The sequence below is a fragment of the Bactrocera dorsalis genome, chromosome 5, assembly GCF_023373825.1.
Source record: "Bactrocera dorsalis isolate Fly_Bdor chromosome 5, ASM2337382v1, whole genome shotgun sequence".
NCBI lineage: Eukaryota > Metazoa > Arthropoda > Insecta > Diptera > Tephritidae > Bactrocera > Bactrocera dorsalis.
The window spans coordinates 61,873,600-61,900,080 of NC_064307.1; the positions used below are offsets into that span (position 1 = coordinate 61,873,600).

Genomic DNA, 26,481 nt, shown 5'->3' on the forward strand with positions numbered 1-26,481 from the left:
ATTTTTTGTCTGTTTGGTTTCTGCTGGTGTAAGTATTGTATATATGTAGGTCGGACTTTTGATGCGATTTCTTTGTTTACAAAAAAAAAAAAACAAAAACCCAAATAAAATATTGTAATTAAAGAATTGAGGTAAAGTAAATATATTTATATTATATATTATATACTATTATCGTAAGAAAATTGAATGAAATTAAAGAAATTTAATTTGTTTTTTCACAGATTAGATTGACAAATTCCAAGTGATTTGAAAAGAAATTTGTTCTATGAAATCTCATGATAAATGTCGCATTTTATTACATTTATATAGAATTTGTTTCCAAAAATAATTTTTTTTCCAATTTTAAACACATCACATGACATGATATCACATCAAATCGTATGAACACCCATCCCTATTTATCATAATGAACCATATTTCAACTAACACCACAATAAATCCAAATCAATACACTAAATCATATCGTGTCTTACCATGAAATCATACATAATATTTTATCTAATTAGAGTAGTTTTAATATTATATATGTAACTCTTTAATTATATTAGAAAATACTATTTATATCATATGCAAAGAAAGTAATAGTAATATCACATTACGATTTGCTTTACAAATTGGTTAAATATCACATAGCTAACAATCATGGGATACACATCGCATGCAATTCGAGCTTGGATCACATCAAATTGCATAACTTGCTACTCGTATATATCAAACAAGATACCTTAGGATTTCTTAAAAGTTGTTTAAAATCACATTACGTCATTACATATATTGTTACATCGTCATATCACATCATTACAAGTTATGTCACATCATACGATGCGATATCATCATATTATATTACTAATAACGTCATATCATTCTTTGTTACATCATCACATTACCTTATTTAACAAACCATCATCATCACCTCACATCTCAATATTATAAACTAACGCATTATGTCGCATCACAAGACAAAATAATAATTCGTTATTATCTCTTATTGTACATATTATTATCACAGCAACACAAATAATTTCATATAAAAACAATGAAATGAAATTTTAAATTATATCGCAGCGGCAGTAAAAGTCTAAAAAAATATCACATGTTACTCCATAATATCAGAAATCACATCATCACCTTAAAGGGCACAATAGTCCTAAGGTCGCGGTGCATTCTTCATCTTTTAATCTAATCTATTCACCTTAATTAGTGGAATGAAAGTAAGTTCAAAATAAAAGTAGTTATTAGAATTCATAATTGTTAAATACCTTGTCTAACTCAAAAGTAGCAGACAAACTCTATTATACTATATACAGTCATATAAATATATATGCAATACACAAGCAAAACTGCAAGCAATGCACAAACAACCTTCGCAAACCCAAACAAGTGGAGCCCAGATAGTGTTATGTCTCTCTACCGTAAAACAGTGCGACCAATACCAACACCATTCGTTGCATGCTTCCGCATTGATTGGACAATTAAATCAGTACGCAACCAAAGGCCAGTCGAGCGTTCGTTTTTATTTTTTTTTTAATGGCGTCACTGTGGTGACAAATGGCGGTTGGTGTGGTTTAATGATGGCGGTTGAATGCGTGGGAATTCGCACAACAACAGCAATATCTACGACGACAGCACCAATAACAAGGACAACAGTAAAAGAATTAATGAAAAAATATAAAAAAAGCATAAAATTCATTGCCGCATTGCGAATATAAATTAAAGTGGTGTGAAGAAGAGCAACAAACAATATATGTATTATGAAGCTCTTTGAAAGGAGTGTACAAGGAATGTGTTAAAGGAAGAAAGAAAAAAGCATGAAAAGGAATGTAAATCATTTTTGTGCAAGAATTTTGCTGAAATAAAAAATGCATATATTTGCGAGGGATAAGAATTAAAGCAGAGAGGAGAGAAGGGATAAATAATAGAGAATGGAAGAAATAAATATCCAGTTGAGTTATAAATTTTGTTAAGGAAGTTGATTTTGCGAGCTGCTAAGGATTTTCTGTTATTTATTAATTTTTCTGTAAAACCGTATTTTCCTGACTAAAGTTATTGAAGAAACTGAGAAAAGTAAGGATTTGTCCAGAAGTTCGATTTCATACTAAGCGAAGTTTGATACATGATTTGCTCCATATCATACCCCATTGGTTTCTCGTTACCTTTTTGTTAAAACCTCGACTCAGAACTCGCTCCAACAAACTCAAAAAGGTAATGCGTATTTTATGAACAAATTCACTTTACTCTTTGATCACAGTAGTATCATGGTAAAATGGGAGACCCTCTCATCCGCGGGTATTTTGATCTTTTCATTCGGGCTGTTTTTATGTGGTAGCTTCCAAATCCAGCGCACAATCCCCCTTCAAACAGATGTTCTACCCAGAGGATATTTGACTAAGACCGGAAGTCGTGAGCTGCTTGAGCCATATGAAAAATAATTGTTTCTGGCCACTCCCAAGTGAATGGCGTGCAGAGAACTTTCCTCACTTGCATGTATTTCTATACATGGCTCCATCACACGATACCATCTAATCTAATTCGAGCTGCAGAACAAATAGAGAAGGTATTATCTTATCTTATAAGAGTGTACAGCTGCTAGCGTATGCCGATGCTAGGTAATGTCGTCCGAATGGAGCTCTGAGAGTATTCGAGGCGGTATCCGCCGGGGGAAGCAGAAGAAGAAGAAGACTTGCATTCTATTGAAAAGACCAAGTGGAGACCTGGCCACACTCGAAATCTCCAATTGGTGCTAAACAAAAGAAGAACGACTGGCGTGCTGTTGTTAACTCGGCTATAACCGAAGAAGAATTACTATTGAAATAAGGGAAAAACGTAGATAATACCCGTATGGTTAATTTTCAATAAGCATAAATTGGAATTCCGAAGGCAAAATTTTAAATTTTGAGATCTATTTTCGAAAATCTGAGAAATTACTTTTTTCTCTTAAATCAAACTCTTCCAGGTCCGGTTTCGTCATGCAAGATGAGATATATTATATATCTTAAACTGGTAACCGTCAAACTAATGTCTATAAATTTCAGATTTCGAATCAGACTACAATAAGATTACGGGTAATATAAATAAAAGGTCGTTCATAAGAAATGTTAGTATAAAAGTATATATCTATCATTAAAAATGCAATAATGCAATTCCTCGAAGATCTTTCATTATATACATGAACTGCCCTTAGTTTTGTGATATTATTCACTGAACTAACGGAATCAAGGACTTCTACAGGAAACTTTTTCAATTGAAAAAAATGGGAACTAAATCATATTTATTACTGCAATTAGCCTGAAACTATGTTGCATGGTTAAAAAATTAATTTAAAATCCCAACTAAGGCGAAGGCAATAAATTATGCATGAAACAAACGCAAAGACATAAAAAGTTTTCATAACTCAAAGGGAAATAAAAAGCCAAATAAATCATGCAAAAAAAGGTGCGACAGCAAGCAGTTATTGAATTGGAAAAAGCGCTCATAAATCAGTGCAATTTAAATGCAATTCATAGTGGGTAATAACGAGTGCAAGAGGGCAGAGAATATAATAAAAGGCAAAGCGAAAGCAAAAACAACAATAAAAAGAAAATAAAAACAAAAGAGGAAGCAAAAATAAAAAAAAAACAAGAATGAAAAATGAAATGAAAACAAAAATACAACAAACACAATAACAACATTTAATTGTCGTCTGGGGGGAAAGGCAAATTTCATTGCAAAGCGAAAAATGGCGGCAAATTTGCGTCAACAAAAAGTATTACAATTGCATGAATGATGAGACGACGAGGCGAGAGTTGCCGCCGAGGAGGTTAGAAAAAGGTTGAAAGTTGACAAATGACACTGGATATATGTACACACACACACAAGTCACTGAACAAATATATTAATTTATATATATAGTATATATATGTGTATGTAAGTGTATATATGTATTTGTTGCACGTTTAAGCGCGTGGTGCGGTATTCGAGCACGGTCACTTTGAAAAACTTTTATTGCAACAAATTGTTGCAATTAATAGTGTGGTTGACGCACGGTATTTGCGAGCTTATGGTACTTGCAACAAGCTGACGTGTGGGATTATTTTGCTTTTGTAATCATTTCAGTCTTATTTTCTGGCGTATTGGTATACAAAGTTGAGTTTATACATTTTGTGACAAAAAAGCACCCGAATTTTTTAATTAAAATTTATCTAAAATTTTGTATTTCTAAACAAACTTCATTGCGAATGTTGGAAGAGGCTTACCGCAATGCAGTTTTATCAAAAGCATAAGTCTACGAATGGTACAAGGCTTTCAAAGACGGTCGAGAGTTTGTTGAAGACAAGCTTCGTTCTGAACAACCTTCGACCTCTTCTGATGAAAATATTAAAAAAAGTGAAGGATACTTGTATGGTGCTTGATTGATTGTCAGGTGGGTGTTAGAGAGATACCAAGAGCTCAACATCTCTCGGGAGTCCGTTCGAATAATTTTAGGGTATGAAACGCATTCTTGCTCGACTCTGATTTAAAAAAAGTACTTTAAACTGGTCTCTTTGGACCGATCCGACATGGAGAGCATTATAACTGCCGATGAGATGTGTGTTTGTGAGTTTGACACGCAAACAATCATTTGAATGGAGGGGAAAGAACGAGTCAAAACCAAAACAACCACGCCAAAGCCGCTCAAAAATCTACGTGATGCTCATTGTTGTTTTCGATAATCATAGTTTGCATCATGAATTTGGTCCAGAGAGACAGACGATCAATAACTTGGGAAAATCCGTCAAAACCGGCCTGAATTGTGGAGGTATAATTGATCTATTTTATAAGAAGATAATTTTTTATAACAGTGTACGTATATCTCAATAAATATAGTAAATAAAGGCATATGCATTGCGATTTGTGTTTGCCTCTTCGACCGCATTTTTGTATCGATTCTGCTGCTGCGGCACAAATATGCAACTGATTGGCACGTAATACCGCTGCTGGCTAGTTGGCTGGCATACGTGCAGCAATTAAAAATGCATTGTAAAAATCGCTTACAAATAACAAAAGCAGGCTAGAGAATAACAACAAAAGTGTACTGGAAAATAACATTCTCTGTGGGATATATATACAAACACACGTCAATATACAAGTCACATAATCATGCATTTAAGCAAACAAGCGCCAATTGATTCGCTGCATGTCAGCGAAAATTGCGCAATTGTTTGGGATGAAATTTTTCAATAATTGCAAGAACAACGAAAAAGGCGAAATATGGCAAAAGGACATATTGAAAATGCTTGAAATATTTCAAATTGCATTAAAAATTATTGAAAAATCGTTTAATTGCAGTAAACGTCGAAAATACGAAAAAATAAGTAAAAAATTAATTTCAGCAATTAAAGTTGAAATATAATCAATAATAGCTTCATTACTTCAGTATATTTTCGATAGCTCATACTATCCCAATAGATATCGAAAAGTTCTCGACAGAAGGAAAAAATAATCGAAAATGTTGTAGACAGCTTATAAATTAGGTCTGCAAAATCTGTTCATTATCCAATAAACTTGAAACTATAGTATAATGGATTCATAGCTCGTATGACGCGAGATGTGTAACTGTCTAAAATTTTTTTATTATTTCTTTATTATAAGCGAAGTTAAAAAAAAAAATCATTAATTTTCTAAAAATAATAATAAATTTTTATAAAAATTTAAAAATTCCTTTCCTAATAAAAATGTTTAGAAATTTTAAAATTGGCTTTCACAAATTTTTTTTAATATACTTTAAAAAAATTATTAAATATTTATAAAAATTAAAAATATTTTTCCAAAATTTTTTTTCTAATATTTTCCAAATAATTTAAAGTTATCATACCGAAAATCCGCAAATATTTTAAATATACATTAAATTTCCCCAAATAAAAATTATTTTTAAAAAACATGGTTTGCCAAGGATATTTGCAGTAATTACAAACTATAGCATTTCCAAAAAGTAAATAATACTTTCTAAAATATTAAATGCAGTGTTGCTCCAAACATATATTTAAAAATTATTCAAAATTTCAAAAGTCAAAAATTATTTTCCAAAAAATTAAAATTTTTCCATATATATTTTCCAAAAATATATTTAAAAATTATTCAAAATTTCAAAAGTCAAAAATTATTTTCCAAAAAATTAAATTTTTTGCACATTTTTTCAAAAATTATTTTCCAAAAAATTAAATTTGTTAAGCAGTTTGTTTTAAGTTTGCCAAAAAATATTTTTAAATATATAAAAAAAATTCTGAAAATGAAAAATTATTTTCTAATAACAGTATTTTATTGAATTTTTTCCAAATATGTATATATTTTCATAAGAAGTATATAAGAATTATTCTCCAAATATACCGTCAAAGATATTTTTAAAAATTATATAAAATCTCCAAGAATTTCAAATTATTATTCAAATATTTAAATTGTTTTTCGAAATTGGTTTACAAAAAATACTTTAAAACCAAAAATTATTCTACAAAAGTTTAAATATTTTTTCCTAAAATTTTGCTCAAAAATATTTTTAAGAATTATAAAAAAAATTCGGAAGATAAGAACAATTTCCCAAAAGCTTTAGTATTTTCAAAATTTTTAATATTAAAAATTTTGCTATCCAAAAATATTTTTAAAAATTATGTACTTCCACAAATTAAGAATTCTTTTTCAGTAAAATTACTTTGGATCTAAAATTGTTTTAAAAAAATTTTGTTCATTTACACTGGCCTACACTCATTTTGGAGCCTAAGATTTTATAGCTGATTTTGGATGTATTTTGTGAGTTGATACGAGAAAACAAGTCACATTTTCCATATCAGATCTTGTTCATAAGAAAAACGAAAAAAACATCAAGTTGCGGGAATGTGGTTCATCCTACCTACTATACCGACTACTGATGCGCACAGAGCTGCACCAAACCAAAAATTTTTTTTGTAGGCCAGTGTAATTGGTTTATTCACATAAATTGCCAGAAGCCAATATTTGAAACGGCTGACCTCATGCAGGACAGTACCATACAAGCTTACATTACTTAGTGTATGCCAGGGCGTATGAGTGATGCGCGATGCGATGGCTGGCAAGTGCTTGCAAACATAGTATACGGGGAAATTAAAATGAGAATTGTAGGTAAATTAGAGCAGTAAGTAAAACAAAAATTTGTCCTCAAAAAAATGAAAATTTTTTCTTTTTATTGTTAGATTGTGTGTTAAACGTTTTATGATTGTATATAATATGCTAGCTTGTAGAGATACATACATATATACATAAGCATTCATATAAGCACAATATATTTTGCTTGCCCAAATTAGTCGACAATTTACGTAAATACTTCACAAAATCACTTCCACCTGTAATATGGCATCGACACATCTCAACCTTAAGAACACACACATACCAAACATTAGTGGTGAAATTCGCATAGAGTTGGCTACAGTCGCAATCATGTAGCTTGAACCAAATGTGTCACTACAATATATACAACAACAAAGCCAGGCTCTATGAGCATATTGCCTGCCACAGCAACTACAGCAAGCTTCTGTTACATTCACCTACAGCAATTGTCAAAAACAATAACAATTATTTCCGTATGCACTCATGTTCACCTATACACACATACATATGTATGTGTTTGTAAGTGCGTGCTTTACACGAACAGCTGTTGCTGAGTAGATTACACGCACAGGAGCTACGCTTAACTGAACGGTACATGCACACATCCATACATACATTTCATGCTCATGCATACATTTGCTTAAGCATTTATTTATTCATATATGCCTGTATGCTTGCATGTGTATTGTCCAGGGTATATGCTTAAGCAAATTGGCATGTGAGTGCAAGCAAATTTGTTCACATATAAGTTCACTATGCTGCAGGTGTGCTAATATGCAGCTTGTTGCACGCATGCCTGCCTTTGCTTACATACATTCTGCTGTTTATTCATATAAGTATGTACGAGTATTTGTCCATACATAACTCATAGCAATTAGTGCAGCATGCCATGTCAAGCGTTTGTGTGACCATTTAAATGAAGCATCTCAAGGTAGGCGACTATTAGAAGTTCTGTCAGTAGTATTAGCCAGGTGAAGTTCATATTTGCATGTATGCATCTGCCTCTGCGTTTGCTATGGCTTTTTGGTGCATAAAGGTAGTGTCTGTTTCCTTTAGTAAAAATTTGGGTATCTTGATTTTAAGTACTATATTTATAATTGAACAACTCTATAAAAATTAAATTTTCCGATTTCGGCATTCCCGAATTTTCGGGATTTTAATTTATACCCTTTGTATAAAAATTTCCCTTTTCGAGATTTCAGGTGCTGTGTCGAAATTTTGAGATTCTATAGCTGGATATAGTATATATCTAGAACTTTCCGTTTTTGTGATTTTCGGATTCCAAAAATAGGTCCCGAAGTTTTGGAATGCTATAACTAAACATTTATAACTCTTGTTTGAAGATAATATATAAGTAATTAACCAAATTATCTCTTCCAGGACTCGAAAATTAATTATATTTTCAAGATAGTACTTGAATTTTGTTTTGCAAAATGCTGTATATTAAGCCGTAGCGTTTTGGAAAGGATTGTAACATCTCTCTACTTGGGAAGTGAAAGCATAACGCCAGGAGATGGTGTGCCTGATTTCCCAATTGATGACGTTGGAGAAACCTTTCATTGCCCGACCATGAAGAAGTTTAAATAGCAATAACGCTTGAAGAACAACAAAGTGGCGGCGACTGATGGATTGCGGGCGGAGCTATTCAAATACGGTGGCGAAGAACTGATAAGGAGAAGCTTTTTTGTAGAATAAGGTCGGATGGAAGCATGCCCAACGATTGTAATTTAAGTGTGCTTTGCTCAATCCACAAAAAGGGAGACCCTACAATCTCCGCCAACTACCGTGGGATAAAAATTCTCAATATCGCATTTAAGGTTCTATAGAGAGTACTGCGTGAAAGATTTAAGCCCGCCGTCAAGCAAACTGATTGGAACTTATCAGTGTGGCTTCACGAATAGTTATCAACAAGTATCCAGATAATCACCATGTGTCAAATCTTGGAAAATACCCGTGAAAAGAGCTATCTCTTCGTTGATTTTAAAGCTGCTTTTGACAGCTCGAAAAAGAGATGCCTTTATGTCGCTATATCTGAATTCAACATCACCGAAACACTAATGCAGCTGTGTAAAAACATAAGTAAAAGTATAAGCATATTAGGTAGGTGCCACAATAGTAGCAACAATATCAGATGAACAATGTCTGTTAGGAAATAGCATCAACAACACCAGTAACAAAAAAACATTTGTGGAACTTTTCTAGCAGTTAGCCAAACTCATAAATAACAAAGTGCGCAAACCAAATGCCAGGCATCATCATTGCCACGTAGCCACAAAGTCGCTTGTCCTGCATTTAGTCTTGTTTACCCTACGCTTGACTCGACAAGCGGGTCATAAATCATGACCAGTCGCACTTATGAATCTATAGTCGATTCATGTGTACGAGTTTGGACACTTACATACTCGTACATTGGAACAGGTGTATGCAACAGCAAGCAAAAGCGACGACAAAAATTGACAAAAAAGTTAGGTTAGAAGCGAGTTGTGGTAGTTTGGGCACACATGCTGTGCTTGAGGTTGCATTAATTGACTTTTTTGAGTGTTTGTGTGTGCAAATGACTCCACAGGTATTGTATTGACTCGTTGGATTATCTTCTTGGAAGGTTTAATGGGTAATTTTATCTCACAGCTTGATTCATTCTTCTTGCAAATGCAGGACAATAGCTTCGTCTGACGAAGTTGAACATTTGCAACCAGTTTTTTTCGTCTTTTCATCTTTTCGAAGCTCTTCTTCGTATATATGAGATATACTGGTATGTGGTCCCATAGCAAAGAGAATCGGTACCATCCGACCAGAGACCTCTATTGAATATATTTTTTAATGGTTGTGAGTCTTTGCGTTTAGTAATATTTTTTTACCTGTTATAAAAGTATATTTTATGTCTTTGTAAACCCTTAGCAAGGCATGTCAAGTTTGTCACGTTCTTTGTAATTTTCAAAAGGTCGGCGTGATGAGCTGAGTCGATTTAGCCATGTTCATCTACCCGTACTTTCCTAATAAGAGTAAGACATTGGTGCAATCTCCGGAGAAATTGTTCAGATTCGTTCAAGTTCTTGCCAGGAATACTTTGCATTATAGCTTCGTTGCAACCAAAGTTAAAGTTTTTTCTTGCTTTTATCAAAAAAAAACTTCCTCTTAATAATTCTAGCACCTTACTCACCCTATACTATGTTTGTCGCATTATTCTGTACAGAAAATACACTATACTTTCGACTTAGCGCTTATAATTTGACTTGCTTTACTTATTGCAAGCCACTTTATGTAGCAATTTAGCACTGAACATAACCAGCGCACCTAACAAAACGTAAACCGCTTATAAGTAGGCAACGTAATTACTCATTTCCGCGTAAAATATTGCTGTGTGCATCCAAATAATCGCCTGCCACAGCAATTGACCTTGTTGTGTTGGCTATTTTACGCGCAAAAATCACGTTTATTATTATTGTTATTAATGTTTACATTCTCGCCAACTCCACCTCTTTCCATCAGCCTTATTGCAGCGCCTAAAGCTAGGCCAGCGCACATATCGCACGATACGCTGTCGTGAGCGATGCGTGCATGCGCATAATAAGCGTTGACGTTAGCGCATTGCAACTACAACATAGTGCGATTAAAAATACTTAACAACAACAAAAACAATTACAATAACAGCGCGTATAATTAGCAATGCATTGTAAATCATGTTAGCCGGTTGAGCGCGTGTCGTTGCCAACTTAAAAAGCGACAATTAACTTTACAGCTGTTTTTGTGCTCGCACGCTGCACTTTTCACCCGAAGCGTTTGCCCTCGCTTTGTTTCAGCTTTTTTTGTGCGCTCTTTATTGGCTTTTTCGTCGTTTGCTTTGCAATCGCGCTGCCTGCAATTCAATTAGAGCGCAATTTGTATTTTTAAAGGCGCACTCAAAATTTCACCTCAAGCATTACGCCGCTCCTGAAATCCTTGCTATGCACGCCATTAACCTAGCGGTCCGCCTTTTGCACGTTCACACACCAAAATGTTTGCTTTTAATGCAACTGCACGACATACCTCTACCTTCACCTGTCCCAACTAATGCGTTTGAACCCCTGTTGCTTGCCTCCTGCTGGGTAAAAGCGACTTTTTTCGATTCCAAAGTCAACTTCACTCAATTTTGATGTCGCACCTTTCATACACTTGGCCTACCATTAACCTGTTCACTTTTTTTTATTACTCGTCGCGCCTATGCCAATAACCTTGTGCTAGTGCTCTCAATTACTAACGGCATTCGATGTATTTACTATGTGATTGTAGTTGTAATAGAAGAAAGGCACTGAAAGTGCCGGGAATATGCAAGTGAGCCCATCAATGAACCAGGAAGTAGGTGCGTCGCTCAAGAAGCCAAGTGAGTGTTGCCATATTTTTATTATTTTGGTTTTAGTAGTAGGTTCAGATTTATTTAGTAATGCAGCCATTAACCGAAAAGCTTAGATATTTTTAGCACAAAAAAAAAATCAAAAAAAACTAGACAAAAGAGCTAATCCATTTACCTTAATAAGTGGTTTATCCTTCGCGAGATACTCCGTAGGATATGTGTAAGAAATCCACCTTTACGCAGAGCATTCAAAACCAAAGTATAGAACTTGTAAACGTGAGATCTTTTTGTTACTTGGGCCTACTGCCGTGTATATCTGTAAACGGAGGATTTTAGATAGACATCATCAAAGTGAAAAGAAGACCAATCAAGTTTTCGGCGACCTTAATGTGGTCTGTAGGTTCTCATCCATGACAGGGCATACCAAAATAGAAATATTTAACTCCAATGTTAAATCCAAACCGCTGCTTTTACAATATTTATGGACTTTTTTATCCTTTCACTTTAACTAATCCGGACTTATGGTCACTCACAAACCAAACCGCTGAGATTTTCAAAATGACATGTTGCTGGCTTGAGTATCTTCTGAGACGCGCTCATACGAAGTGCTATCAACTGGAATTCCCAAGGCAGTCGACAGAAAGCCCGATGCGCTCCAACCAATAGATGAAATTAGGATATCGAAATATATCTCATTGGTATTCTTGGAGCCATTGGATACAATAAATATAAATTCAAAAAAGAGAAGAGAGAGAAGAGATCGACATCAAGGCTCCTAAGCAAATTTGATCACTATTTTAGAAAGCTCTTTCATGCACTGGTTCTACACATCGATTATAAGACCAATTTTGCTGCGGTGCAGTAGTGTGATAGACAGGATTTCGGAAGACCATCTACCGGAAGTCAATGGATAGGCACATCACGCTGCGCATATTGGGAGATCTCAGCACACAGAGCTGGCTATTGAACTGAAACTAAACCTGCCACCTAAAAACCTCGTCACTAAATGCTGATTGGCTGCAAGAGAATTTACACATATAACCTTCAGGTATAGCTCCGTCGGTAATAGCGGTTTGGCAAACACACTTTTTAAGTGGGAAAGCAACATTTACACGGATGGCTTGAAAATGGAGTACGGTCTTGGTAGGGTGATATAAAGTCCAGAGTTAGGCATAAAGAAGCTGCCGGGAAATTGCAGTATGTTTCAAGCAGAGGTCTTTGCCCTTAAGAAAACCGCAGAGCTAGGCTCTAATGCATTATCATCAGACAACTCCACAGTCAACACAGGCTTTAACCTTGCTTCTCATATCGCCTAGAAGTTGGGAGAGTATCGGTAGAACCAAGCGACTTCATTTCTACTGGATGCCAGGTCACAAAAGAGGCGAAGGCAATGAGGTAGTGGACCAGAGTGATGCTTTGCTAATACCAGAAACTCATTCATTGTCTATATGAGTATCTGGATAGAAGGAAGCCAAGGGAAATCCAAATGCGGTGGAATGATTGGTATGCGATAGAAGAGACTATAAGAACAGGACTGAAATACTCACTGATCGCTGTCTGGTGGCGGCACATGATCGAGAAGACTGCAGGAAATGTTAAGCGCAAGACACCAGTGAAACAACGGAGCAACTTAGAAGCCATTGAAGCAAAAGAGCTTAGTCCAAATATAGTATCTACGCAATCCTTAGGCATACGCATCTCTTGAAGTGCTATTTTTTAATTTTTACAGTAATCAGAGTAACAAACAAATTATTGAATCCCATATATCGAATTTTCATTTCAAAATTTTTTCCTTATCTGGCAACTCAATACGCCGCAAGCAAATTATTCATTGAATATGCATTGCCTAGCCTGCTTATAGCCATTATGAATGGTCTTTTAATACGTTCAGTATACGTTCCACTACCAATCACTTCTTTGCTCCCAACATACATACCTACTACGCCAGCGAGTTTCCATGAAAGCGCTTCCGGCGGCAAAGTGATTCAGAGCGAGCGCAATATATTTTTACATATTTAAATGAATTCTTTAATTTGCCGCAATAAAGGTGCAGCGCAATCACAAGCGGCCGAGTGATATTTAAAAATTGCAGTAATTATTGGCTCTACAGCGACGTCATACAGGAGAGAGTGGGAGTGAACAGATTTAACGAGCGCTGCACAAACGAGCCCAGTTCAAGCACTGCAATCAGGCAATCAGTGCTACAAGCAATCAGTGCAGCCAGGAGCGGCATCCAGGTAATCAGTTAGGCAAAGTGCAGTTGAAGGTTTGAGAAAATGTGGGAGGTGTGGAGATTGCTGATATTGGGGGCGTTAGTGCAGTTAACGGTAAAATTATTTTAATGAAATATGCCGTTGGCTTGTAAGCGCGGTCATAAGCTTGCTGTAAGCTGCGGCGCTAATGACAGTGGAAGCTTCATGTGTAGTTGCAAGCAGCATAATTGCTTTTGTTGTAATTTGAGCGCAATATGAGTTCATTAGCTGATGGTGTGGCAACCAATTGCCCACCGAAACATAGTGGCGGATACTCGCATGAAAGCGGCAGGTAAACACAATCATCGTTAACGGCACCAAATATAACAACATCAATAACAAATCGTCTTTCATAACACATAATCCGATAGTAAACTCTATGGCAATCACTTAAAGTGCAAGTGTAATTTCTTCAAATGCGCACACCACAGCTACACCTGCCACCCGCCACATGCCACATCTGCTTTTGCTGATTTTTCGTTGGTAAAATAAATGCCTTTTGGCGTGACGAAGTGAACATCCGCAAAAGCGACGAACTGCCATGAGCGCAATGACTGCGAGCCTACTCATACGCCACTGCCATTACAACGGCACTTTGCGTGCAGAAAAGCCTTTGCAAGTGCGCTAATTGTGGCAAAAACCAGCATTTACGTACCTGTATATACTCACATGCCTGCTCGCCTGCTTGCCTGTTGACCGGCTTGCTCTTATCCACTTGAGTGGCTTGTCGGCGACTTGCGTCAACACTCTGACAGCGCTGTCAGCGTTGCTGATAGCAGCGTAGTGGCGGTAAAAAGTGAAAGCGAAAGGCCTCCAGTCACAACACTCACCACCGTCGCTCTCTTCGTTACTTTGCGCTCACACGCAGTTGGCTTTCAACTCAATTGGAATTTACGGTTACCGCGGTTCGGGGTTTTTTGCTGCTGCTGTCCGTTGACGCACAACAAAGGAAGTGAAAAGTGGGCCAATGCTCCATTTACATTGGCATACCCACATGCATAAGAAGTGTGTGAAGTTTCTTTATGTGCGCTTGTGTTGATGTGTTGTGGCACGTGCGGCACTTGACAGGTAGCGTTTTTCGCTCGCTAGCTCGTACTTTGACTTTGAAAAAGTTTCAGATATTTTGATATTCGGTTGGAATTTGTACTTGCAAGGATTTTTTAACTGTGAAGTCCTTATTTTGCACTAATGTGTAGTGTATAATGATAACACAATCGACAAATTTTCATAAATATTAAAATTTTCTTAAAACACAAGCGTAAAATGTAACATTATATTTATTGCGTGAGGTATGGAAAAGCAATAATATATTTCAAGAAACTTGATAGCACAATCGATACATTTTGAAAATTTCGATAATTTCAACCATAGTATATACTATTTAGTGCTTTCCGTTTAAGAGCATTTGAATAAAACAAATATATGACCAGAAAATATAATGTAAAAATCGATTAATTTAAAATCTATATTATCGATAAATATTTAAGTTTTTATTAAAAAGAAAACACTTAGAAAAGCTCGAATAAAGAAGTATTCTTTCAGAAAAATTATAGCACAAACGATTATTATCGATAAGTTTAGTAAATGTTAATAATTTCAACCACAACATTTACTATTTGGCAGTTGAAGCTGAGGAAAAATTAAATTGAACAATATTTCTAATGGGTAACACGATAGCACTATCGACTACTTCCGATAAATTTTGAATTTTTTCTAAAACCAACCATAAAATTTGAAATTGACTGAATATACGATATTAAAAAAAAAATCAAAATTAAAATTTTCTCACCCTGAAACATTATTTACAATCGATTTTTGCGATAAATTTTGACTGTTTTTTAAATTATACCATACAATTTAATATTTATTGAATATACGACTTGAAAAATGTCAAATAAAAACTTTGTTTAAAATCGATTATTTTCGATAATTGCTAAAATTTTTCCTAAAAACCAACTGTAAAAATTTTTTTATAGTATTTGTGGCTTTCAAAAGTTCGAAAAAACCATAATCTCACCTGGAAGCATAATGAAAAAATCGGTTAATATCGATAATCTTTAAAATTTTTTGTAAAATCAAAAATGTAATTTAATATTCACTGTTAGTGGTTTAGGAAAGTTTGTAGAAAATAGTAACCTTGCTAGAAATTTCGACGATACGATCGATAGATTTCGATAACTCTTCTAGTTTTCTATTCAATGGACGATAAAATAATTTTCTCACCAAGAAATTTGGTAGTACAATCGATTAACATATGTATATAATTTTTTAAATATTCGGTAAAAGCTAAGATTAAATTTAATATTAGTGCTTGGGGTTTAGAAAAGTATGAACAAACAAATACTAATAATAATGTAAGCTCAGGAAGCACCTGTCCAACATGTGCATGATCTCCTGTGCTACCTGCCGGTTCTGCGACTTGGAGCTGGAAACACCAGCACACTTAATCCTAGTATGCTCAGCAATCTGTGGAAAAAGGCTCAAGGCCCTGGATTCAGTATACATCAGCAGGGATCACATCACCTCACTGGCACCCGGCAAACTACTGGAACTGTTCAGCTGCTGGGGCTCTGGGACGTCATGTGATATGTATAGGGGAGGGCACAATAGACCCTAGGTCGTGGTGCAGAACCTCAAATTTTATTCTATTTCTATTTCTAAAGCAATAAGTTTACTAAGAGGCACATTTTAAAAATCTATAGTTTCCGATAATTTTTAATTCATCGATTATTTTCGATAGCCTTTAAAATTATCGTTTATTTTCGATAACTCCAAAATTTATAAATTTAATTTGATATTTGGGACATGAAGCTTATGTAATCCCGAATAAAACACCAAACTCTATCGGAAACATTATGACCCAAACGATTAATTTCGATAACTTTTGTTATACTTTGTAGAATGGACAATTGACTACTTAGCGTTTATTTCTTATAAAGTTTTGTATAAAATATATAAATACTCGAGCAAATATGTTGTTAAAATCGATTAATTTCGATACTCATGGGAATTTTCAGTCAAACCACTAATAGAAATAACTAGTTCCTCGAACGACACAATTTATTACCAAGAAAGGTTTTTATAACCTCAATAAAAACCAAAAAATAATCTAGGACTCCGGATAGATTTTTAAAGGTCAAACGAATAGATTTTTCATAGGTCAAACATCTATGTTAGAATGTCAAATGTATGATATAAATGAATGTCATTGTTAAGAATCCTAGTGTTTTGATGCTTTCCAGGAAGAAAGCTTTTGAAGACATTTTCACTATAATATAAAAAATTAACTCAAGAAATATATTGCTAAAATAGATATTGGAGCCTTATTAACGACGTATCTAGAAACTATCTTCTAAATGTCCTTTAAACCCGTATTTATGATATCGAGAAATACTTATAGTTTTTAAATTAAAAATGATACAATTTAAACTACAAATATGACCTTTAATGTCACAAATTGCTGTGTGTCGGAATAAGTTTTCACTATAAAATAGTTTGACCCCTTTGCCGTCTCCTTTGAAGTCCTGCCGCTTTGATTTGTCATATTCCATGACCTTTTTTCTTTTTCGATTTTAATTATGCGCCGTCAAATAAACCCAATTAAAAGTATTGCTCGCATTTCATGAGAAAAAATTGTAAAGCAATTTTAGTTTGCCTTGAGAGTGCACATGTATGTGTGTGGATACTGTATACATATTTCAGTGAGTGTGCACTTGGAATTGTTATCATAAACTTGCACAGGACCATTTGCATATTATTTCGCACAAGCACTCATTTTATAACTTAATTTCAACATGACCAAAAGGGAAGCAAAAATCTCATATTCATATACACACATATCAAATACATATGTATATTCAGTCATAAAATGTACACTCGTAAAATCATATAAATGTGATAAATAGGAGTGGAGAATATTTCTAACCTATATGTTTTAATATGTGTGTATATATGTATGTATATATTCATGTAGTTGTTATATCAAAGTTGTGCTATAAATATATGCTAAAGTCATAGTAGTTTCTGTGTAACGGGTGGTTCAAAAACAAATATAATAAATAAATAAGAAAATAGAACAGACATGAGTTTAACCCACAATTTCGTTCTAGGACATCGCGAAATTGCTAACTTTGCTTTGATTTCACAAAATAAAATTTTTTCCAGCTCCGCGCTCTTTTTGCACTCGCTAACAAACAAAATCAAATTTTGCTAATATTAAACCAATATCAGCGCACTAAATTAATAGATAAGCATTTAAAGGCTCACCCTTTATTACAACTCATATCTGGGTAATTAAACTTTATCCATAAAATATTTCTACTTGCTGTGCGCTACATTCACAGGAGCTTGACTTTTGCCCATAGTGGTCATCCTCTCGCTTGACTACACGAATTGCTCATTTCTACTGAACTTGTAGTTGTATAGTATGTATATCTAGCATGTTTGTATAGGTATTACTTCAACTAATAGTTAGGACGTGCTTGAAAGTCAGAGTAGCAATGAGAATGAAATACACAGTGTTGAACAGTGTGGCTATTTGGCATAATTTTCCGGCAAGTGAATATTTGGAATTTGAAGTCATAGTAGTTACTGTGGATTGAAGTTTGTGATTGATAAATGTTAGTTATGGTTGAGAGGATAGAACTAGACACATCTATAATATTAAAGAAAGGTATAACTATGCTGAAAACGATAAGATATATAAAGAAAGTATCTCCTAACATCTCTTACCACCTTTTAGGCGGCGGTCCTTTTAATACATAGAGGACGTTCCAGAGAATGCAATAAATGTTTGTATTATTACTATTTTTTTAACAGGAACATACACAAACTATATTACCAATAATATATAGTAGGTATTGAATAAAAACCCTCAAACCAATCAGGTTAAATTAAACAAGCTGATTCTATTACAATCGCCAACAGAGACATTTTTTTTTCTTCCTGGTCCGTTGAAAATGCGTTTGCCATGCTGCTTCAATCTTAGTTTTGCAAAAGCTGGATAATGAGAAGAAAGGGCTTGGATATTTCTAGCCCACCTTCCTCCTTACCGCTCTGACAATTTGCCTCCAATAAGATATTTAGTTTTACTCTAAGGATGCCTATTCAATATTGTCCAGTATGCTATGATTGTAGCAAAATGAACCTTTTCGAAAAGGTTATGTCTCGTCAAATCTTTTACATAAACCTTCAATTGAAAGACTAATGATTTTGCTAATTCAGTGGATCTCTTGCATCCTACTATTGGTCCAAAAGATCTCGCAGTCGAATTGCAGCTGGACATTGATCAACGCCTGTTAAGCTCAAGCGAGGTCTATAGGTCTATTGCATGAACGCAAGAGGACAACGGGAATCCAGTTCTTTCCACTCCGATGTAAGTACGAAGAGTGGGCCGTCTCTTGTAAGTTCAACAACTTTGCAGTGTTCAGCGATTCCGCTTTAGCCAGCCAGTTAAACGATTCTGATAATGAAGCATACTTGAAACCATCATAGACCATCAAAAAGCTGCAGATGTCTATGGCTTTGCTCTTCTTATGGCAAGGAAGCCAAGTTCACAGATCTTATTGTTAGCTTCAAAATTGAAAGTTGTTTAATCAATAAAATATTCTTTTTATACGGATTTCTCTCTGCAAATACTTATTTTGAAAGCCCTCGATCTATTAGTATTGTCCCGACATTCCCAATCCATTAAGATTTACGTTAAGTAACTAATTTATATATTTTTTTGCTAGTGATTGGTCTTATGAGTAATTTTGTGCTTCTCGCCGACATTTTCTCCATACATTTTTTGACTATGGACTTGGAGAGAAGTTGTATAATACCCATGGTAGGCAATATAGAGACAGCTGTAGCGTATTTGCTACGAGTATAGTAATAAATTATTCTCATATCTGAGTCGAATCATCCTCTAGCATGATTTGTCGACTCTAAGTTTTTTCTAAAATTTTGTCCAAAGGTTCAATATGGAGTGCATCACTGAGTTCTTTAGAAACGTTTGATTGATATCTCAAGTTTATGTGTCATCTGGAGCAATTACATTCAAAAGTACGGCAACGGAGTAAGGAATATGAATACACTTGCGATGAATTCTGCTAAAAATTGAAATCATTCCTCATTTTCTCAACTTGGGCCATTATAAATAATATCAAATGACTAATATGTAATATTCGGAGACATATTTAAAATCGGACCACTAAAGTTTACGGCTGCCATACGAATTGAACCATCAAAATCCATTTATTTGACATAGATTTTTGTCCAGGACAAGGCTACGATCTCCGAACAAATTGTTCAGAGTGGAAAACTTTAGAATACAGCTACCAACAAACCGACCCATAAAATTCAACTTCTTGGTTAACGTTTAATCTTTTTTATTTTAAGTTTTACCTCGTTTTACCCCACTGTAACACCGTTGCACTACTAAGTCAATTAGTAAGCAAAATATTCTTACAAGTCCTTGCATCAGCATGAAAATGAAGAAAACCAACAAACAACAGGTTGTAATGTGAGCATTTTAATTTACAGTCTAATAGTCGATAATTACTTTATGGCCAATGAAAATGAAATCACCGTTGGCATAGCGGTAAAAGCCAGTAGAAAGCAAATGAAAGCAAAACTTTTCGACAAAAGACCAGCAAAGTAAGAGAGCAATTAAAGCATGGCTACAGCTCCTTCACCGGCAAGTCAAAATGACTTGAAACTTCAACATACAAATCGAGATGATGTAAAATAACGGAATCGAACTGAAACGAAAAGACTGCCATTGAGTCATGCGTTTGTGTGTGTGGTCTGAATAAATTGCGTTACACGGACGATGATATACATAGGGTGTAGCGTATAATATGATGGTGACCCACTTATGCGGTAACCCAAGTCGCTGACGACTGCTACATGGTGGCCCCACGGACCATATTCTTAGGTTTGGTAACAAATTGTACGGATTTGCGTGCGGATTTCATAATATTAAGTGTAAAATAGTGCCAACTCCCCTGCGTTCACCCTCACATGTTGTAAAAAAAGAGCAATACATAGCCTCACGCACTCAACTAACGGTACTCTCCAACTCCCACTAACACACACGAACAATAAGTCTACAAACAAATGTAATGGCAAACTTGCAACACGCTTTTTACCACCAGCAACTCAACGGATTTCGTATGAATGCTTTTAAAAGTCAACGTGTTGTTGTTTTAGTGCTGCGAGGCATTCGTCAACCTTCTAATACACACGCAATAAGTCCACTATTGCTCGACCACCCTTTCCTTTAATCAAATATTGCGAATCCGGCACCCAAACCAACAAGATATTCAAGTTTTCTTTTTATTTCTTCCTTTTTGTTTCTCATTTTTCATTGGCATATTGTGTTGTGTCATGTTCGTGTTTTTTATTGTGCTGCTAATGTTGTTGTTGCTGCTTGTTTCGCTGTTGTAATGGTGGTAGCGACATTTTTACTGCTTGTTGGTTTTAAGAATCACAGCAAAGTAAGTGGCCGCTAAGGAAGAAGTAAAATGAAAAGTAACATAGTTGTGCGAAATTGCCGAGTAAAATAGGTGGAATGCAAGGCTACACTGGGAAAAATGATTGGAAGTAAAATTTTTTAACTTCGAAAAAGATTTTGAAAATTTTTATATTTTTGGATTGATGGTAACTCTATCCAAAAAAATTCTAAATTTAGATCAATTACATAGTTTATAGTAGTATTTATTAAAATAATATTTTTATAAATTTGTAAAATTTTTATATTTTCGGGTTGATGGCAACTCTATCCAAAACAATTCTATGTTGAAACCATTCACATAGTTTTTAGTAGTATTTATTAAAATAAAATTTTAATAAGATTTTTATAATTTTTATATTTTTGGATTGATGGCAGCTCTATCCAAAAAAATTCTAGATTGAGGCCATTCACATAGTTTTTAGTAGCATTTTTTTAAATAAAATTTTTATAAGATTTTCAAATTCTTATATTTTTGGACTGATGGCAACTCTATCCAAAAAAATTCTATATTGAAACCATTCACATAGTTTTTAGTAGTATTTATTAAAATAATATTTTTGTAAATTTTTAAAATTTTTATATTTTCGGATTGATGGCAACTCTATCCAAAAAAATTCTAAATTTAGATCAATCACGTACTTTTTAGTAGTATTTATTAAAATAATATTTTTATAAGATTTTTAAGAATTTTATATTTTCGGATTGATGGCAACTCTAGTCCAAAATAAATAATAAAAAATATAATACTTGCTTTAATGTGCTTTTTATTTGGCTTTATTATAATAAACATTTTTTTATTTTCACTACTTTTTATAATATCCGATTAATGGTAACTCTACTCCAAGATATACAAACAATAAATTTAGCCCTTCCATCAAAATCTTTATTGCGAACTTTTACAATTTACTTTCATTTTGTAATGTTTTTTGATATTTTCTTTCATTAGCTGTGTGGCAACTCCATTCGAAAAAATGTCTATTATAACACAGATTTTGTGAATAAATTGCAAAAGTAACACCTCAAAAATTTCGAGTTTCCATATATGTGGGTTATATGGCAACCCTATTAAACATATTTTCCTACCCCAGAACATATTTGCATTCGAATTTTTTCCGTTATAGATATCATAGGTGTCCAATGGTACTGTGACCCCATGAAAACGGAGTAACATAGATAAAATTCGGATTAAAATTACAGGTTCTTGTCATAGACTTAGTTTTGCTTCTACAGACTGGTTAAGGTAGCGAACCAAATTGGTCTGGTAACGAACGAGGGCAAGACGAAATACATACATATGTCTCAGAAAAAAATACTAATTTGTTTTTTTAATAACCTAAGTTAAATCTATTCTCAGTTTTAGAGGACTTGGAACGGTTGCTCGAAGTTAACTACGGCCTCATTCAGCCAACGCAATGGAACACTCACATATCTCGAACTTATTTCCATTGTCATTGGGTTTTTTCAAACCCTTTTCAGTAATATTTTAAATCCAAGCTGTCAATAATACCAAACAATTTTTCAATTTTTCAAAATGGAGGTAAAAGTTGGTCACAGACAGGGTTGAATCTGTATAATTCCATAGCTTCATAAACTGGAAACATAATAAGATTCTATACAACCCTGTTTGTCACCAAATTTTACCCCCATTTTGAAAATTTTAAAGATATTTTTAGTTGTAAAGACCGAAAAAGCCAATAAACTCGACTTTGTAGATCAAAAAGAAACAAAGAAATATACATACTCATGTGTCGAAATTTTGCACTCATTAAATTTTTTCCGGTGTATAAGGCATACCGGCGAAGGAATTTTCTTCAAGGGCTACTAAAAGTAGCATGCAAGTGCAATTTCGGCACGCTCCACGACAAAGAACCAACAGCTGAAGTACTATGGTCAAAACAAAATAAAGTAATAAGCAAAAACAAAATGTATGTGAAAGTAAAGGCGAAAAGAAATTGCAAAAAGAATGCCATAGTTGAACAGAGAATGCGACCGAGACCGGTCAAGTGGACGCTTGCTTGCGATAGTAACCACGAAAGTGGGTGTGAATGTAAGTAAAATAAGTACAAGTACTAGTATAAAATGTAGAAACAAAACAGTACAACAACAAAATATTCAAATTTTATTGATTTCGTGATTTTCGTGAACTGCTCCAGTTAGGGTTGGCTTGGCGTATACAGACCATTATATACAGGCACTATATCATAAGAGTCATATATACATATGTAAGTATACAATATGCTTTCTTAGTTACACTGAATTTCTTTTAATTAACACCAATATTTGCAATGCAAAACAAAAAGTGGCCTCAAAACACGCCATAAAATGTAAGCATGAAGAAAGATTGGAGCAAAAATAACAAAATGTGATTTGAGTTGAGTTGATTTTCGGGAGCCCGCTGCTTGATATATGCGCACGAATAGAGTGTAAAATTAGAGTAGGTTAATGGGGACAAACGACGAGGTCAACATACAGTTACATGTGCCAGACGAAACTATATTTGAAACACCGCCACACACACATACACTCGTATTAATATTTATCGAGAAAAAAGTCTGTGCACTCACCTTGAACGCCTTGAACGACGACACCACATACGAAGCGCCATCTTCGAGCTCATCCAAATGATATTTACGATCGCCGTCCATCGAGAACACATAACGGGCGCCACGTGGCAAATCCATCTTTGGCGAAATCTTATCCAACAAACTATCCAACGAGGTGATATCGCGACCGGGACGATAACGCAACTCCACGCCCGGAAAGAAGGGATCGCCATTGCGATAGAAGACCACACGACGCGCCTTCCAGTACGAGAGATTATTATAGCGACTAGCGGCGCTCATTGCGGAATTCAAATGCGCATTGGACGATAACTCTGGCCGGGATTTGGAGCGTACGAGTGGCACTACAGGCGGTTGCTCCGAATTCTCACTCATATTATCAATGTATGTGGGACTTAGAGCGCGACTTTGACGTCCGCTGGCCGGTGCGCCGACAATACCGTTACGCTGTTGCCAATAATCACCGATCGGAGCACCGCTTAAGCCACCAGTAGCGCCTTGCAGCTCGTAATCTTCATTATCACTATCCTCCGCTTGACGTAGGTGATGCTGTTGTATGGGATGAAAGCTGGTCTCACGGCCCACACCACGTTGTTGTTGTTGACTTTTTAATGGACTGCCAGTATTATCAAAATTATTACCGCTGTTGTTGTTGTTATAGTGATTATTCGGGCTGTGATGATAGCCGTTCGATTTCGTATAATTAGTGTTGCTGTTGTTGTTATTGTTCGCTTCGTTAAACTGTTTGACCGCACCGTATGTTGAAACGCCACCTTCGAACTGTGCAGCAGAACTAATTTGTGCCGTTACGTTGCCATCGTCCATAGCTGTTGATGGCTGCTGCTGCTGCTGCTGCTGCGACGGTGCTGTTGGCGGTGGCGATGACGTAGCCGGCGGCGCTGGTGAAGGTGCCGGCGAAGGTGCTGATTCGTTAGCCGCAACGCCGTTGGTCCTAGCGGACGCCTCGGCAGCGCCGTCCCCAGCCTCGTTGGCGGACATTGCGTTTGAAGTTGTTTGAAGAAATTAGGTGTTGTTGTAGTAGTAATCGTTTTTTTTTTCACACCCACACGAACACAAAACAAAAGCGAAGTGTGTTCTCGAACTCGTCCTTGCCTTTATTTTGCTATTTTTATTTGTGTGTTAAGTGCTGTAACTTTGTTAGTGCTAGTCTTAAATTTTTCTTGTCACTCTCACTTTTTCACTGTGGTCGTATTTAGAAAGCGGTTACGCTCATTTTTTATGAAGTCCACTTTCACTCTCAAGATTTTACGCGCAGCAGTGAAAGTGATTGTTTCCTTTGCTCTCTGTTTAGCACTAATTATTATACTTTGTTTCTAATTGCTTCCTCTCTTCTTGCTAGCCGCTATTGCTCTCTCCTAGCTTTAACTCTAGCTAGGTGAGGGAGTCTAATTCTTAGAGTAAGCTGAGTTAAGAAATTCCTAAGCACTTCTCTTTCTATTTTTGTTGTTGCAACGCCGAGGCGCAAATAAATATGTACGAGCGACTTAAGGAAAGAGAGCGCGGCTCGCTCGTGAGCGTAATCTATTCGCTAGCTTTTAAAGTCTGTTTTATTTTTGCTTATACTTACTATTTGCTTTTTTGTTGTATTTTTGTTTGTTTCACTGTTTTGTTGTTGTTTTATTTTAAGTTTTCACTTTATTAAGCAATCGTGTGTTTGGTGAGAGGCGTGAAAGCAGCACCTGTGATACTTTGTTGTGCGTTGAGAGTTTGTATTTTTTGTTGTATGTGTCTTGTTGTTGCTGGATATTGCTAGCAAAGCCCTGGAGAGGAATATTTTTGCTGTTATTTTTTAAATTTTTATTAAGTTTCTTAATTTTCTTTATTTTTTTTATTGTTTTTTAGTATTTTTTATTTTTATTTTTATTTTTAATTTTTTATTTTTGTTGTATTTTATTTTTTTTATTTCGTTTTTAATTCATTTTTTTTTCTTAATTTTTAATTTTATGTTTTTTTTTACTTTTTATAATTTTTGTAATTCGCTTATTTCTGTTTTATTTTTCTAATTTTTAATTTATAATTTTTTTTTTATTTTTTTTTTTTATTCGGTTTTTTAATTTAATGTATTGTATTTGCGTTAACTTCTCTGCTGCTCTGTTGCTGCTGTTTGTTTTTTTACTTTTCTTGCACTTTTTATTTCCGGTAACTTTGCATAGTTACTTTATTGCTTTTGCTCTACAGTTAGTTTCCATTGTGCATTGTTTTTATTTCGCTTTTTTCAAGTTTTCTTTTGCATTTCTCACAGCAACACTTTCACTTTGTTCCTGCGGCTATGCAAATCACTTAAGCACAAACATATATTTACACACACATAAATAAAAGTTTATGTATATTTGTAGTACTACCTTGCTGCAGGTGATTGCTGTTTTGTTGTGGGTTTCACCAAGTTTTTAAATGGTTTTGAGCGCAAAACTCTAAAATGCCTCACTGTGTTTGAGTCAATTCTCGGTTTATTGCTTTGATTAAATACGCTGACGCTGACGTTAACGTTGACAGCGCAGTTGGCGCCGCTTTTGTTTTTTCGTGTTTATGCTAATTGAACTAAGCTGTATCTAGAATATTAGTATATGTCTAACAGACTTGGAGTTGCCACGAAATTTAGCCAGATGGCGCTGTGAATTACTGTTATTGGTTAACCGTTATTTCGTTTAAAAGTACCATTATACGATGGTAAAATGCAGTTAATTTATTTTTGCTCGCGCAGAAAGCAGTTATTACATAGAACTTCAT

At 34.9% G+C, this 26,481-nt stretch overlaps 1 protein-coding gene across 1 annotated transcript in view; it reads right to left on the minus strand.

The window, feature by feature from the left end:
• LOC105233831 (echinoderm microtubule-associated protein-like CG42247) overlaps positions 1–25,686 on the minus strand; it is a 121,922-nt gene extending 96,236 nt beyond the window's left edge. Inside the window, exon 1 of the mRNA XM_011215996.4 lies at positions 23,737–25,686. Within this exon, the coding sequence (XP_011214298.4) occupies positions 23,737–24,732 (996 nt within the window). The 5' untranslated portion in view covers positions 24,733–25,686. The remainder of the gene's footprint in view (positions 1–23,736) is intronic.
• Positions 25,687–26,481: the final 795 nt, after the last annotated feature.